Source organism: Athene noctua, chromosome 5 (genome assembly GCF_965140245.1).
Source record: "Athene noctua chromosome 5, bAthNoc1.hap1.1, whole genome shotgun sequence".
NCBI classification, from domain to species: domain Eukaryota; kingdom Metazoa; phylum Chordata; class Aves; order Strigiformes; family Strigidae; genus Athene; species Athene noctua.
Window position 1 is genome coordinate 8,822,635 of NC_134041.1, and position 18,272 is coordinate 8,840,906.

Consider the following 18,272-nt stretch of genomic DNA (forward strand, 5'->3'; position numbering starts at 1 on the left):
TAGCCCCTGAGATCCAAGAGCAGGCTTGAATTTCCAGAAAGCGATTGGACCCGTAATTAGCGCATTTTTGCATGTTTAAACGCATCATTCTGGAATGCACATTGCTGTTTCCTTCTCTCCAGGGCTTGAGTGAGTGTGCACAAACTTCCCCTTGCCGAGTTAAATTAGAGAAACCTCTTCAAGGTCTGCTGAAGGTCAGAACAGAGAAGTTTTTTCTCTCAGTGCAGCGGGCAGACGGTAACCACTGTGCTCCAGCCCAGAGCGCTTGGGTGGAGCCAGTGCCAAGAACCTGGTGGCATTTCAAATCCCCTGCAGCAGTTAGGTGTTAGATGCAAAAGATCAGTGCTGCTCCACTTGAAGACAGAGAAATAACTTGAGTTTAAAGTTCAACACATACCCAAAGATTCCTTGGATCTGGAGTCAATTTGTTTTTTCCAAGGCCAGCTTGAAAGCAATGTCCAGGCAGGAAAAAGTTATAAAATGAACATTTGACTTGTAATTTAATTTTATGTTTCATTTTGTTTAGTCTATTCTATATGCTTTTGTTTTCCTGTAGTATCAAGTTTAGCTATTTAGGTTTTTATTTAATGTTTATTTTTACCCTAGTTAATAGACAAGTCAGGATCAGGGGCCAGCTGGGCTACATGACTTTCTCTCTATTCCAAATCTCTACATTTTGCAACCTTCTTTGATGCAGGATATTTATATTCCACCTTTTTTCCCAGTAGAGAAGCTTTCACAGAGTATAGGCTTTGGATATATATTTTCTGCTCTAGCTGTTCATTAGATATACAGCATTTGGAATTCCAGTTGTGCTCAGAAATGTAAGCAAAGCTTTTGGCCCAGTGGGTGCTAAGCCCTGGCATTTCATAGCTTTGTACATATGAATCAGGATTAAGGCACAGGATCTATATAAAATTTAGCTCATTAGGAGATGTTTCGTCTTACAGCTCCCACTGGGGAGGCGGGTCATGTGCTTACACTATTGCCTACTTTGCTTTACTGCTTCCTGGAAAAGGAGTGTGGGGTGAGCAGACCCCAGCAGAGTAGGGACAGCATTTCTGAATGGTTCTTGTGGAGATGACACAAGGCAGCAGCAGGGTCTTCTGCTCCTTTTTACCATTCTCCTGGCACACTGGGAAAAAGGCCTTGGCATAGTCTGGCCTTAGTATTTTATAATAAAGTAAATGTGATCAAGCACACTGCTAAGGTCACGCTCAGAATGACTTGTCAGAGTTAAGAGAAGAAGGAGTACCTATGAAAACAAACAGGAATTAATTTTCTAACAACTATGATTTGTGTTGTACAAGAGCTAAGGTATTGAGGGCCAGAAAAGTTTCAGATTTTTTTTTTTTCCCAGGCTCACACCCCACTCAGCTTCCCAGCAGGCCACATTCACTGTTGGGTGTGTAGCTCAAGTATATTCAGTGGATGATCCACTGTGCCAGTGACACTTTACTTACAGAGAAATGATGGGTTTGGAAAGGAGTTTCATCAGTCATAGTTTCCAAGGAAGAGCATTCACAGTAAGGAATACCAAGTCCATGTTTCCTCCTCAAGGACTTTGAGCTGTCACCCAGGGAATACAGTGAATGCAGTGATGAGAATTAGATTAGAAAAAGATCAATAGGGCTGACAATAAATGGAAGTAACACAGACATTATTGGGCAAATTAGGAGAGAGAAATTAAACTGGACAGTATAATCTTCAATTCCAGCTAGACATACTAATGTTGGGCAAAGTTAGGGAGCAGACAGTGAGTTAGAAAGTGCTATGAAGAAGGGGGAGTAACAGTCCGTCTGTGAGATGGGGAAAGCCCTGCTGGTGATGGAAAGCTCTCAGCCCACAGAAAGGTGGAAAAGGATGATAATGGTCCGGGAGAACATGGATTTCAGTGACAGGCTACAGAGAGGCAGTGGTGGGGAAGTCACCTAAGATTGGGAACATGGAGTAAGCAACACCCTTAGCTACGTGTTACAGAAGAAAGGGAACCCCAGATGTACCCCACAGCCACCAAGCCATTGGTGGGATAACTTGTTCCAGGCAAAAAATTTTCTTAACCTCGTGGCACAGGTTGGTTTGCCCTGTGAAGGTTTGATGCCCTTCCAGAAACCACTCACCTTTTTAAACTTGATTATTTGCTATAAAAACTCCTTATAATTTGCTATCTGTACAAATATCCAGTGACGATCAAGTCTGGCAAGCTTTTGGAGAGAGGGATATCTGGTGGCAATGAGATCCATGGGCTGACTGCACTCAGCATGAAAAGAAGCTTTCCTTTTATCAGTCTTGAGTTTGTCTAGATCCTCTTACATGTCTTTGAAAGGTTCACCCCAAGGCAATATAATTGTGTTTGATCACATACAGGCTATGAGTCAGTGATTGATATGAATAAAGAACTTATAGTTTCTTGTCTTGGTTCCTTGTCTTCCCTGTGGAATCAGAAATCACTTTTATAAATATATCGGTCCATCTGTGCTTCTAGCTATCCATTTCAAGTATATGTTCCAAAAAAGAAATAGTAACACTTTATAAGTGCAAATAAAAACACATTAAAAGGACTGAGCAAGGGGTTTCTTTCTTCCTTATAAAATACATGTGGATCCCATCCAAAAGAGTTACGGTGAGCCATGTAGCTTGTAATTAATTCTGCTATAAATGTCAGAACACTTAGTTTGCAGGTCTAAACTGACCCACTAAAATTAGTCCCCTTTTAACAATTCCTTTTATAATTTGTTTTTCAGCAGAAACGGCAGCTTGACCTCCTGACAATAACCAGCCCTGGTAAGTGAGCTCTGCTGCACGGTTCTCTTCTCTTTTCTTAAAGAGATGGTTGTCTAAATGTGTTTTTCCCCTGTCTCTGACATGCAAAATGAAAAACACTGTTCCCCAGAAAATCTTTCACGTAATAACAAGTGACAGCTATATTGTGCTTGGCAAAGCCCCGGGCAGTTATCCGTTCACAGAGCTGCCTCTTCAGACCTTTACTCTATGAATTTGAGTGCTGATATTTCTTTAAGCCTCCTGGGGTTACAGTTACTGGTATATCTGCAGGGCAGATGCCCTCGAATTCACAGTGTGTATTCAAGTATCACAGAATTGCAAGTTTGACTTTCCTTGGTGGCAAACGTGGAGACAGTGGCCCTCTGTGCGTGTGGTGGGAGACAGGAGGTCCAGGCTTAGGACTGGAGAACCCTGAAGCGAGTAAGAAAATGTTTAGTTAAAATTAAAATGCTTTAAGCAATCTGCTTCATAATGGCTTTTGTCATTTACCTATTGAGGAGGTAAACCAACATGTGTTGGGAAGGTGTTGGGCTTTTTGGCATACTGAGTTTTGAAGGTCTCGGTACCATGATTGAAATGCTCATCATTTTAATAGTGCTTCTCCTTGATCTCAGCTCTTAAAGCTGGGTGACTTTTAATTTATTACTATTTTTCTGGCTCAGTTTCCTTCCATTAGCTGCTACAGAAGTCTGCTGCCCACCAGCTTCAGATGTACACTGTGCTTGAATGGTGCTATCTTTTAGTTAACTTTTTCAAATTTTCAGATGCATGAACGTATTAAGCTTTCCGTTTGGCTTTAACTGGGACTAATGAGTTCTGACTTTAACTGGGAATAATGTGTTAGTGAAATGAACAGGTGTTATGGGAAGTGAACAAAATGTGACACACATTTGCCTGGATAACAATTTTGCATTAATAATTGTTCTGACATTCTAAATGTAGATATCATCTGTGACATGGTTTCTCCTTCACTAACCTTGTTAAAATAATAAGAATTAAAATAAGGAGGAGGATCACTTTGTTGGGACAGATGTTTGAGGCTATTGGCAATTGCATCACATTTTTGCATGTTCACTTTTCATGCAGTTTGCAATTATGTTAATGTATGCTCAGGGCACTTGCTGATAAAAGCAACAATACAGTGTGATACAGCCATTGTCACTATTCTGACTGTAACTTCAAGGACAAACATGGCACATTTTTCATTTTTTGTATCTTCAGCATTCCCTATTTCTAGAGGAAAAAAAAAGATTTCTGAAGGTCTTAACTGTAATAAACACTCAGATCTTGGATAAGGGCACCAAGTCCACAGATACTTTTTTAATAAGAAAAAAAGAAGGTTGGGGACAAAAATAACATAATATGAGAGTTTTCTGTAAAATGAATTTATGATACCTTCCACATAATTTCAGATACAGTATTCACTGGAACAGTGAAAAGGTTGTCTAAATTGAGTTTGTGCATAGACGTGATCACAGTAAACAGCTATTGCTTCAGATCTCTCAGTTTAATACAGCAATCTACTAAATCAACACAGCAATTAGCTGGAAGGATCAAAATAGCTTTCAATAACTGCAGAGGTAGACATACTGCACTAAAGGGGGGGAAAAAAGCATTCTCTAACACAAATTTTTTCTGAAATGCAAGTTTTACGCTTTGATATTTAGCCAGAAATCTACAATAATTGGCTACATAGGGAAAAAAAAACCTAATATTTTTGCCGTGATTATATAATTGAGTGCCTACAGTTGTGCTTTCAGTAAAGGCATTTTTCAAAAGAAGCCTGATGCTGGTTCAGGCCAAACTTACCTAAGAACCGAAAGCTGAGATTTTTCAAAGAGCCTGAAAAAGTTAGGCACTTAATTCCTAGTAGGATTGGAAAATGTCAACCTGTGGATTAAAGGGTCTAGTTTGGGCCCTACAAATACAAAAATAAAATAAAAGAAATCATAGTCTTGAGGCTTTTTTCTCTCTTTGGAGACTGCAACTTTAAAATATTTCATTCTTTTGAGTCCTATCTCTAAGATCTGACATCAACAGTCTGTTTTTACAAAATCGTGATATCGTTTATAATGGCTGAGATCAGCCATAATCACTGTCATCCCTTAATTTACTGATTCAAATTAGGGACTGGGCTATTTAGTTGCAGCTGTTAATCCTTTGGGACTTGTTCCTGCTCTCCACCTTGCCGCAGGCAGGAAGCCTTTGTTTGTGGAGGAGGTCACTCAGCCTTATTTATAGTATGAAAGTCCTCCATGTCTCGAAAGCAGTTATCAGCCACGAAAGCCCTATTGCTTAATTGTAAGAACAGACAAAGGACTTCAAAACCAAAGGTGACCTCTGTGATTTGCACTTCTGTCATGGTGAATATCATCTTTCTTCTGTGTGTGCGAGAAATTCTCAAACCAGTTTTTGTACATTTAGTCAAAAATCGCTTCGTGATCCCTTGCAGGTATTACAACAGCTCTTCTCCACGTGCCACATAAAAAACTTCCAAAAACTGATCAGCCAGTTAAGGAGATTAATTGCGAGGTAAAACAATGCCATTAATGTCAGTTAAGGGGTGTTGAGAAACCCCTTAAGTTTTTGGTGCCACAAGTGCCAAAACATTCAAAAGAGAGGTTGTGGGATCACCGAAACCTTAACGTTACCTCATGGCAGTTGCGCTGTTCCCCGTGGCTGTTGCACAGTTTCCCAGGAGTCACCGATGGGTAGGAAGCGGTGCCCGTTCCTCGTGCCCTGCATCCACATCTTTCCCACACTGTGCCGAGCCCATGCTGTGAGGGTGACCCGCAGCCACCTCTTGCCTTACTCCAGATGGCTGCCAAACACCCAGCGATGTGCACGCAACTCTGCGTGCAGAACCCAATGGCACAGGTTCTTGACTTAAAAACACGTTTGTACGTTCAACTGAGCAGGTAGAGATCGTTAATCTGTAACCTGCACTGAGAGCACTCTGGGAAAAAATGGGGGGGAAAAAAAAAAAAATAAAGAAATGCAGAGGGTGAGAGCTGCAGCTCCAGCTACACATTTTTCATGCAACATACAGAGCTGACCTGTTCCAGCGCCCCTAAGAAAACAGCTATGGAAAGCTCCACAATGCACCCCAAACTGAAGGAAGTCTTTGCTTTGCTGTGGGTCTCCAGAAACAGCCAGACACAAATGATGCATAAGCTGGGAGCGAGCCAGGCTCCCTCATGCTCAAATATATTCCTTTGAAGTAACTGACACCCATGTAAAATGTGGAGGGGAGTTCACTGCTCTGCCTTACTGCTGAGTAGCTGGAGGAATGTTAAGTTAAATTTATCAATGCTCTCACCACACTCCTTTCTTCTTGCCCCTTGACATGTGAGTTACAATTAGACTGTAATGTGCTGTACGGTTCAGGGTGCCGGAGTCAGAGCCGATGTGCGCAGTGGGGTGGGGGAAAGATGTTAAAAATTCATTAGTAGCTGGCAGGGACGTGCTGGCAGGGAGTGGGACATAATGAGATTTAAGTTTTGGTAATTTAAATTTTCTTTAAACTTAGTTTTACCTCTGAATTTGATCCAAAATATTTCCTTAACACTTCTTCTAGTTGACTTTGGGTTTTAGGACCTAATCTTCATGTGGTTTAATTTGGCCTTGCTGCACAAAGGAGATGAGGATCTGCCCTTAATTTCTGTGTGATCATGTAGTAACACTTTGAACATGCACATACAATCACATCACATTTTGTGGTAACCACTCAATAGTTGCAAATAAGATATCCCTGTTTCCATAGCTTTTCCATGGAGACAAAGCTTTTTGCATCTCCTGTGTTTACGATAATAATAAAGCTTTCCAATTTCTCTCCTCAGTAAGGTAAGTTCATCTCCCACTGAAGTATTTTTTAATTATTGATACCATAAATGGAAGTGTGTTGGAAACTATTGGCTTTGAAAATAGCTAACGTGATATTATCCAAGAACCATCAGGAAAATTCTTTTGAAATTCTCTTTGATTCAGCTGTCCTCGGGGCTTTATCCTTCTCTACCAGTCTCTCTACTGCCAATTTAAAATAACATTCTCTTGAAATCAGTGCAATGTCAGGAGAAATTCATCAGCACTGTAGGTGCATGTTTCCCAGATGTATATAAACCTACTACATTTGGCAGCAGTAAATTGATTGCATGTAAAAAACCAGGGGTAGTTGAATATTCCATAGTGCCCAACTTGGCTACAGCATGAAATATAAAGTATTTTAGAGCTTCTTTCAGCTCTGTTTTAGGTGAAATAAAGTAAGAGCTGGCTCCATAATTCCTGCCTTTTGATTTACTCAGATTTTCCTCTGACCACATTAGAGGTTTATATGCAGGGGCAGAGTGAGATATTCCTAATCTCTGTGGAGCGGCATTGAGATTTGATGAGAAATGTTAATGACTTTGTGTGTGCTTCCCCCTAATATTCAAGCTCTTACACTTTTAAACAGGGAAAAAGGCTTGATTTTAAAAGTATTTATCAGACTGATCTATGTGGTGAAATATTCTCCCCCCTTTAATATCGTCAGTGCTGCATGCTCTAAAAATGTCTCCATTTCATTAATTTGTGATACACTGCTACCCTGAATTCTTTTAAGGTGGCTTTAGTTTCTGCCATACATATTTTACTGCTTTAAATTATAGATATAGGACTGTTGCCTAGTTAATTTCCTCTGGTTGGGAAAATATATTTCTACTCTCCTGGCATTGCATAAAGTGATATGTGGGATTTGCTATATTTTTTAGCTGATTAAGTTTTGCATTTCTACATATTACTGCTTATGAGACCTCAAGTAAAACTATGTAAAGGAAGGAGAAGTTTTATAGTATATTTGAAAGTTTCATTTAACCATAAATTCCACCACTAAGCCCCGCTACAAGACTTTTCCATTACCTTCCTGGATAGTCTGGCTATCTACTTCTTTCTAATTGAAGCATGAAAATAATATGAACTCAAAGTCATGAAGCTATAAGACAGGTATTAGTAAAAATGATACAGAGTAATAAAATGTGACAGAAAGTTGTTTGCTGCTAAAATTCGGGTACTATTTTTGCTAGTCCTTATTAATTAATAGTACATTGATTTTGGTCTAAGTATGTGTCAAGGGATAGCGTCTTGGGTTTTTGAACAGCCCAACATAATTACTGCTCATGTTTGTTAGTGAAGCTTCACATGCTGTTTTATTTGAAAAGGTGATGGAGAAGAGAAATTACTTATCTTTCCAGTAATAATTGAGTCTTTTAATGCTCAGTGATGGATAGGAGGGAAACTATTTCCCATATCACTAAGACACTGGGTCTTAATCCACCCATTTGCCCAGAATAATGTAAAATAACTTGGAAGGACAACACTTCATTGCTCAGCAAGGCAATAGACATGGTTTGTTTGAACCCACGGTACAAGAATTTCTCTACCATACGAATAAAATATGTACGCTAAAGTCTCAGCTCAGAGTGAAATCCCTGTGTTGTCAGTCTAAAACTACAGGAAGAAGTTTATTCCAGTCTTGATGAAACTTCAGCAAGATGATGTACTAACAGAATGCAGAGAGAAAACGTGGACTTTTTCTTTTCGTGCCATTAAGTTGGTTTCAGCTGTCCTGAGGCTAATTAGGAAATTTGACTGTATCCAATTCCTCATCTTTACTCTGTCTGAAGAGCTGTAAGAATTTTCATTTGCTGTGATAAGAAGCAGCAATATTGTTGCTTGTAATTACTTATTCACGCAGATCAGTACCTTCCTAATTCCTACTTACACCTCTCCATTTGCCAGAATAATGACTCCAGAGATGCTACATACTCACTGAACGGTGTTGCTGTTCCCGTCTTTTCCCAGAGCAGACGGTCTTCACTCACAACATGGCCCAAGAGAATAAGTCCACCCTGATCTTTCTGCCTGTCCCCTGATCCATCCCCATCTGTCTCCCCAAAGACTATTTATATCCATCTCAAATATCACAGTTTTGATATCTATTGAAATGACACGTTCTTGATCCAATAACAAAACTAGGCTTTTTTCATTTAGTTGCAAAAATATTTACTTTTAGTAAGGCTGTTTCATCCCCACCTTTGCATTTTAAAGAAAGGACCTTTTTTTGGATGCATGTAGAATAAGTGATATTTGCGAAGTCAAAATATGACTGCAGAGAAGATATTCTAAAGGCTAATCCATTACTTTTGAAGAAAAATATCAAGCTTTTCCACAATGCCTTATTATTATTCTGGGTCACCATGATGTTTCCATGCACCTTGGCATGTCCCTTTAATTGGATCCTTACATAGGAAGGTCCGGCACAGTTGCATTGAAAGCTGACATTTCTAACTAACTGACCTTTTCAGGCCCAGTGATACTCCTATAATGATTATCCTCTAGCATTGTTTGGACACAATACCACATACTTCACAGCACATAAAGAATATGTTCTTTGAGAACTATTCAAAATGCCCAATCTCAAGTTAGCAAAATGAGAAAATTGGGTGCAAACATTCATCAGAGTGTTATTGTGCAGGTATCGATTTGAATGCCCTTTCATTTCTCTGGGAAAAAGTGTTGTATTATAGAGCTCTAAATTAACTTCTGTTCTGTTTTTTTTTTCCCCCCAGTAAGTATAAAAAGGTCAAATTCATTCATAAGACTGAATAGATTTGCAGGATATAAGCAATAAGATAGCAATCAACCTTCAAATAACCTTTAAAGAGACAGTATCTTTTCTTATGAACAGTAATTGATCTGCTCATTAAGTCACTGCATACTCTTTGGGGCTCACCTAGGCAAAAATGTGTAAGGCCTGTGACGAAAGGATGTCAGGTAGAGCAAAACAGGAATAAATCCTCATGTGGAAATATAAATATTTTACAGGTTTCGAGGGGTGTAAAGTTGATGGAAGGATTGACATTGCGATGTGAATTCCTTGACTTGACTGTTACACTGCTGAGTGAAAAAGACATAGAAAAGACCTTGAAGTGTGAATTTGGGATTAGTGAGGACGATGATGATAGCATGTTCGTACATGCCTGAAAGCTGAATACATCTTCAACTTCTCTTCTGAATTCAGTGGCCTATGTGGGAGGGTGATCATTGCAGCTTGCCTCTGGTCAGTGTACATGTAGCGGGGTGGACATATAGGGGAACTTCTGCAAGGGAGCCTGCTATACGTTGAGTCTGCCTTGCCACCGTGTATTGCAGTCCCTCTTTTAATAAAATCCGGATTGTGGAGTAATGTCTTTCTTTGCACTATGAGTGCTTTTTTGGATTTCTGTGGGGGTTAATCATCTCTGCCTACGCAAAAATAAAACCTGCGTTCAGCTTGTTGTGGTGCTGATTCCCCGACTGCAGCCTGCTGTAACCTTCACAGGGTCCTGGGCTGTGTCCCTGCAGCTCCTCTTGTGTAAGCGAGAGCGGTTAAAGGGCTGATGGAAATTTTTTCAAGGAAGCACTATTTAGCTAGAGATTCCCTTAAAGAACTGGGATTGTCGATCTAAGATACCAATCAGAGGATTAGTGTTCTGTCCATGTCCATATTTCATTTCTGCATGTAAATCCACGTTATGTTTTTAGTATTATTTTTATGAATTGCACATGCACTGAGGACTATCTGTGCATAATTGATTACAATGAGTTGTCTTGGTTTTTATCTTTGATCAGAATTTTCAGAAGCAGCAAGTATCCCAGCTGACGAGGCTTTTTATGCTGTAAATGTTTGCACATAATGCTTTCTGTTTTACTTCACAATGTGCAGAATGAGCATCTGGCTCATTTAGAGAGAGTGAAAATGAGCAATTCTGTGCACAGGTGTATTGTGCTCCTTCTCTTTTTGCATAAGCTTGAGAAAAACATAAAATAATATCTTTTCTTTTTTCCTTCTCCAAAAAAAACCACTTTCTTGAGTATCAGATGTTTTTAGAAAGAATGGAAAGGTTGCTTTCTTTTTAATGAAATTTTAATTTGCAAGGGCATCTGTATGGAAACAGTCTCTTCACTTAGAAATATTCTTTTTTGTTTGTTTAATTATCTGCTGAGTGACCTGGACAAGACTTAGTGAAAATCAGCTTATTAAACATCTAGAAGACAGCAGAGGATTATATTGGCACTACAAAATGGAGTACAGTGCAGAAATGCATGAGCTACCACAGACCTGAATAGCAGAGCTGTGCTGCTTGCAGCAGACTCACCAGTGTGGGTCCAAATGCTGACAAGCCATGTTATCTGGGTGCTATGCCTGAGATAAATAAGCCCTGACTCTTTTTTTTTTTTTTTTCCCCTTTTCTTTCTTCTTCGTTTTTTTTTTTTTTTTTTTTTTTTTTAAACTGGCTTTAGGGTGTTGTCATTCCAGTGCTGCTGAATTGCACCTGGACCTGAACCTTTCCTTCTGACTTTTTTTTTTTAACCTAGCCAGGCACATACAGCTAACTGCTTCATTTCTATTTTAGTAGCACCCATGTATCCCAGTTCAGAAGGATGTCGTTGTGCCGGATGCACGGTGTGACACCAAGCTGCCCCTGAATAGTTGGTGACTTAAATAGACAAAGCAAGGGGCAGTGGGCAGGAAAACTGGAAAGAGAATGTCAAAAATAAAAGATGATTTTAATAGAACTGCATTTTATTTTTGATAAGCTATCCACTTCTGTCTTCATCGCCTTCTAGACTCCTTGTACCTCTTTGCTACCCCTTTCCTCCAATCTCTGATGTAACTGAAAATGGCAGAACAGTGATGATCATACAGCTACAACGGATGGGACTGAGGAAGAGGGGAGTTGGAACTGCACAAAGCACTTTTTCTTGGCTCATTTGTTTCTAAGAATTACCAGTGGGCTCATTTTTTTGGTATGCAGAATATTTTTTAAAGCAGTCAACCAAGGTCACTGGGAAACCCACAAGAAAGGATAACTGGCAGTAATAAATAACTTTTATTATTATTTTGAGCTTGTAACTTAAAGGCACAAAGGATTTTTTAGTAGAGATTTGAATGGGGAAGGTGTGATGGTTTTCTGAAATCAGACTGAAAGTGCAGGATAACCCATGGTGGAAAAGTGACTTGTCCATCACACAGCTCAGTGCTGTGTTGGAGGGAGTTATCTGAGACGCTGCTAAATGAGATAACGTGAGCACTGTTTGGCAGTAGTATCACTGCAGTGTCCTTAAAAAGCAGATTAAAGGAAGGTGAAATACTGTTTTAACACCATGGTTTGCTTTTGACATTGCAGCTAGCTGTGGTATCTGGACAAGACGCTGCACTGGACCACGTAGATGCTGTGAGTGCCAGGGCAGAGTGCTGGCAGAGCAGCTAGGCAGGGGAGGGGAAGGGGCACAAGGTGGTATGGGATAAGGTCTGCAGTGGAGCCTGAGGAGGGCAACGGAAACCACAAAGTTGTATTTTCTGGGCCATATGAATCAAAATGAAAATGAGTGTGTTCAAAATATCTAGGAGACAGCAGGGGTTATATTACTCATGATGTTTTTATTGTATTACCTGCCCTGTTACACAGCTGCATCCATTGTCCTTATTCTCTGGGGACTACTGGAAGGAAGGAAGAATTATCTGTAGAGACCCTGATTTTCTGTCCATCCTCCAAGGCAGCCTCCGAGCAGTGCTAAATTCTGCTGTGGTGCTGCTGTCCCCTGTCTACACCTGCCTGCTTGACGTTCCTCCCAGGGACTGTGAGAGTGTAGGGCCTGTGGCTGGATGTAAAAGGAATCTTCATCTAGTCACTCAGACCTGCTGCAAGTTTGCTTCGGGATCTGATCCAGAACACTTAGTTTGCCTCTTACCTAGAACAAACCCCTAATCGTTGTCAAAGATTTGACAAACCTGACACCGAAAGCAACTTCATGCACTGTGTTAGTGTGCGATCCTGAACCCCCTTGCTCCAGCGGATGGGCCTGAATTTTGTTATTCAAGCACTATAAAATAGCTTTTATATACTAAATAAAATTTCCTAAATGGTCTAGTTTGAGGACCTGGGGCAGCTGCTTTGGGCCCTGGGCTGGACCACTGCCAGCAGCATGGCAAAGCAAGACGTTCCCATCTCTGCCCCCCTCACCCAGGCACGGGTGGTCACCTCTGCCATAGCGTTGGCTTTCACACCAGCCACGTGGACACTTGTGGCATCTCAACAAATGCCTCTCAAAGCAGAAGCCATGGTGTCATGTGCGTTTGTACCTAGCACAAATAGAGATGCTATATAATAGTGCTGCTACTAATAAATATAAACCGTATAGATGTCAGGTTGCCCTGAGAATGTATTCTCCCCACAAACCAGGCAGCTCTACTGCGGTGTTCAGGAATTAACTGCAGGAGTATTACTCTCTTAAGGCTTTGTGTTATAGTTCTGTTTTCTTCACCTCTAACCCCACAATGGATTATGACCATACTTTCTCTTATAACTAAATGCTCTTCTGTCCTTTGACAAAACAGATTTGTGTCTTTTCATAGCTTTCTGTAGAGGGCTAATAATACATGGGAAAGCTTTACTGCCCACAGGAGGCTTTGCCTGGCTGTAATAATAAGAAATGCTGTTGAAAAGTCATGATCAATGTTAATTCAGTTATTTTTCATTTTCTTTTTTATAATGAAATCTTCTACTTTGTGCATTTTATCCAGTGCTACCCCATGAATTGCTCATTGGAGAGAGGGGTCATTGGTTATAAAAATGAATTCTTGTTGTTTGTCCTCATACAAAAATAACTGCAATATTTTGAAATGATGAATTTAAGGGAGAAAAAAAAAAGTGGAATCTTGGATGTACAAAAGATGTAAATATTGTTTTCCAGGTTTTATGGTTCCCAGATGCCTCCTCTAATTGCATAGCTAACCCTGAGTTTATTAAGTTATTTTCCAGAGTCAAACTCATTTGTAAACATGTCAGAATAAAAACTAAATTTAAAAAACCAAAACCTTTGGATTAGAATTCTGGAGTGATAAACAAACTAATTTAGAATGTATTTGCATGTAATTTACATGTGCCAAAATAGGATTGCATGTGGTTTGTAAATACAGGTCTTGAATCTATTTAACATTACAGAATAGCACAGAAGAAATTAATTGTAGTTTAAAAAAAAAGGTTAAAATAATAAAAATATGGCTTAAAATGGTCCATGTTTGAATGTGATTCAATGTGCTGAAACTGGTGAGGAGAGATAAGCACGCACAGAAAGCTGTAAATTCTAGCAGCAACATCTGTAGTAGTTAGAATACTATGTTTTATAGCAATCCCTTACCTCCCCCATGGACATTACTATGGCATGCAGTATATTTATTATTCACTTTCTGCAAGAGATGTTTTCCTAGCACAACCTCAAAAATAAGGACTGTTTGCTTTCTTTTAACGTTCAGACTTGTTCAAAGATAATGCTGTCAGCTTCCATTTGAAGTATCTTGGTCAGTTTGGCCTGTACACTTTGGCACAAGGTAACAATTTATAATTATCCTGCTTTCTACAGTGGTACCAAAGGATCAGTCAGCAGGCAAATCCTCCACTTTCCTAGGTACAGTCTCCATGTGGAGAAGATCTGTTAGTCACCGGTGCCTGCGAATCTTCCAACCTGAGCAGATAAGGCAACTTTAGAGAGGGAGGAGAAGGTCAGGCAAGCTAGTGAGCAATGTTGGTGATGGCACTTGTAGAGTGATGCTGAAGGGAGAGGCTTGGAGCAATGACCACATGGAGCTGGCAGAGTCTTGTGAGGAGTGTTGCAGATGCTCAGGGTTCAAGAAGATTCATGTACTGGTTATTTCTGTTGTTGCACCTGCCAGAAGGAGGCTCTGACTGACATTTTTTTCCACCCAAAATACTATATGTCAGGAGGCAAGATGGAGGATACCATCTAGGCCTGCTGCTTCCGAGATATGCAGGACAGAGAGAAACATCATCTGTGGAGATCTGAGGTAGAAGGAGTGACAACACCCATGATAGGTAGCAGGACTTGCTCTGGCTACTTTGGCTTCTGCTTCTGCTGTCAATACTGAAATGCATTCTGGGATTACAGCAGCCATGGTTTTGAGGGGAGAGGAAATTCTCTTTGGATAGCTTTCTATCCGAAGACAGAAATGAGTAAATCCAAATGTAAGGACTGAACTTAGTAGTACTGAAATTGTTTGCTGGAGTTATGTGGGAAAAGATGCTTTATTTACTTTTTTTTTTTTAAAAAAAACCTAATGTTTTCAGGTTTGTGTTGAAATACCAATATCCTTTTCTGTAGTCATAGCCTAGCAGCCCAGAGTTTAAAAATGGCAGCAAAGTGGTCCTGCAATACTTGATGTAACAGGGTCTGTAGAGCTCATTGGTGTTGAATCTCACTTGTTTACAGACTTTGCTGAGAATATGTAGAGAGGTAAGGATTTCTCCTCTGTATCCTGGTGACTTTTTCCTACATTTGGCTTCATCTCATACATTTCTTTGCTTTATAGACAAGGGAGGGGAAAAAAATAGGAACAGAGGGGGAATATCAAACTTATTTGGGTAGGAGACAGAGTTTTGTGCATTTGCTACTCAGCGTTTTGCTTGAGTACCGTGGAAGAATATTTATTATCAAGGAGGACCAGATGTCAGGAACCTTTCCATGATTTTTTCAGCTCATAAGACTTGTATTTCTATGCGTAGATAAATGTCTCTAAATATTTTCTTGTACTTATCATTTCATCTCTGGAAGAAATTAATTCTAGCTTTTAAAAAAGGTTTTATTTCCCATTTGGCTATGAGCCATTTTCTATATCTGCTTTAAATGTTAATTATTAATTAGGGTATAATCTATTTAAGTCTCTTTAGCTGTCCATCTCTTCCAAAGAAGGCAGCTGGATGAAACAAGAAAGATGCATCATTATATAGATGATAAATTAGCCTTTTATCCCAGAAGACGACAGTTTTTCAACACCAAGGTTGAGATATACCAGGGCCTGGAGTGGAGGAGCCTTCTGGCTTCTGTCCACCTGGTGTTTGATACATAGCGTGAGTCTACTAAGATGGCTTTAAAATTAAATTACTGGTAGTAGTGGAGCATCATTCCCATGACTTCCATTCTACCAGAGTTATTGTTGCTGGTGAATGGACTTAGTGGCAAGATTTGAAAGTGAGGAGTTAGAAAAACAATAGGAGGTGATATTTTTTTAAAAAAATGAAATCCAACGAGTAATAAAAAGCTTTTGCACATATCCCAAGTGAAGCAAATCCTTTATATGAAGATCAGTGAAGCTGCAGCTCTAGTACGTCTTGCAAAATCTGCTGACTGAATTTGTTATTTGGGGGATGGGGAGTGGTATGTATCTTTATACAAATGAATGGCTTCTTGAAGAAAATATGTCATAGCTACCTTTATCAAATGAGTCCTGAAGATGAAATGTGAGGCTGACAATTAGCACCAATGCCCAGCTGTGAAAACACAAGTTTCTCTCATTTATTTTAATTATATTTTTGTTCAAATATTTACATATTTTATCTCTTATTTATGGCAAACTATTATCGTTTTCAACAGCAAAGGAGACACTTTGGATTACAATTTTGTATATTTGTGTATTTAGCTCTTTATTTGCCAAGTTAAATGCAAAAAAGAGCCCTTGTTTATATGAACAGTATCAATATGGACTTATCTATACGAACAGTTGAAAAGCTGGGCATTAGATTGTGCAGCTCATCAGTCTAGCTTCAAACCTTACCCAGCAAACAGCTGAATGACTTTGGAAATCTGCAGTGTGTTTCTGAAACTTTAAATGATACCATTGTGTTGCCTGATGCAGCTTAGTGGTTCACAGATCAGTGGCTGGTGAAGCTGGAACATTTTCTCCTGTATTTTATCTGTATCCATTGTTCATAGATGATCAGCTCCAGAAAGAAACTCTGCTTCCATGCTGATATTCCCTTCAGAAAGTTCCTGCACTGGAGCACAGACACCCAGCCCAGTTCAAATGCACATGCAAATGCTGTAGAGTTACATTACAAATATGTTTGTAGTACTGATAACAATATGGCCTGATTTCTTTTATTGTAACTCAGACTGTCCTGTGCTGTTGTGACATTGCTAAGAAATTTGGAGAAGACAGACACAATTGAACTTTTGTCCTCTCCAGGACTTGGGCAGGCAGCTCAGGCAGATGGTCCATTTGGGATCCAGAATACTTGCACGTTCATGATTTCCTTGAAATGTAGCTGGCAACAGTGATGTTCATCTGTGATGGATCTACCTTGGATGATGAAATCCAGAAAGCAAGTCACTACTCCCAGGATTATATTTCATTATATAGAAACTAAAAGCTCCTTAAGATAAATGGATGCACTGCCCCAAATTTCTACGAAATAGTATTGACCTAGCTTTTACCCCTCACAAATGACATCTTAGAGTCGTTGCAAATGTCTGCTCAGAGGACAAAAGCAGTCAAAAATGCAAACAGCTTATTCAAGAATATCAAGAAAACTAAAGAACAAATTAGATGTAACAATACACTGCTCTCAAAATAGGGTAGAGCTAGCAGAAGTACTGTGAAAGACAATGAGGATGATCAGTAAAATGGCTTCTGTCTGAAAAGAAATCAAGTAGGAATGTGATTTTTCAGTAGGATCTGCCACTAGTGTAAATGGAGCTTGAACTGAATTTCTAAATTTCATGGGGTTTTTTCATAGTTAAAAAATGCTGAAGCCACTGCTGTATAACTATATTTTGAACCACATGATGATGGATAAATACAGCAATAAATACAAGTTACTACTGGCCCAGGGATCATAACAAGTTTATATTCATTAAGGGTGAGGAGAAGGTGATTGCAACCTGTACTATGGTTTGCTTGAGAAAGACTAAACTCCCACAGCTGTAGAAATTTCTTAGCAAATATTTGAACAGAAAATGTGCTTTTTTCTTCTTTTTTTTTTTTCTTTAAAGAAAATGTATTAATTGTATATCTCTAAAGCCACATCCCTTGACATGAAAGAAAACAACTTTGACTAAAAATCCGTTCTGGTTCAGTGATAGAGTGAAGGGAGCATTAAAAAATAAAACTCAAATATTTAGCCCTAATGGGAACATAAATAGTTATCAAGTAAAAACAGAAGAAGGAGAAATAAGAAGGGGGGGGGGGGGGGGTAACAAAAGACATGAAGGAAAAATCCATGTGGCAAAGCTAAAAGTTCTAGTTTTAGTATATTTGCTAATATCTGTTTTGTTCTAAATAGACTAAAACTCTACACGTTTTAGTTCATAGTGATGATGCAGGAAAGGCAGATATGCTCGGTAAGAGTTTCTTTTGGTTTCTGTCACCTTGGGATGAAATGCTTTCAAGTCCAGTAATAACTGAAAAGGATGTTTTTCTAGTCTGTTAGGGCTAAACACTCTGAAATCATCAGGCTGAGACAGACATTTCTTGTACAGGAGTCCTAGAGGAGCTGAGGTCACCTCAGACTCAATGCTATTATAAATGAATTGGAACATAGGGGGAGTGCCATTATAGTGTGCAAATACTCAAGAAGGAGGATTGTGTGACTCAGGTTAGCACAGACTGGTATTTTGAC

The 18,272-nt window shown here is 39.4% G+C and overlaps 1 protein-coding gene across 2 annotated transcripts in view; it reads left to right on the plus strand.

The window, feature by feature from the left end:
* LOC141960575 (BEN domain-containing protein 5) overlaps nucleotides 1–18,272 on the plus strand; it is a 971,168-nt gene that overhangs the window by 514,500 nt on the left and 438,396 nt on the right. The window contains exon 7 of one of the 2 annotated variants that reach the window (XM_074906246.1): nucleotides 2,745–2,784. In XM_074906246.1, coding sequence (XP_074762347.1) covers nucleotides 2,745–2,784 — 40 coding nt within the window. The remainder of the gene's footprint in view (nucleotides 1–2,744; nucleotides 2,785–18,272) is intronic. The other variant, XM_074906247.1, reaches the window with a different exon arrangement.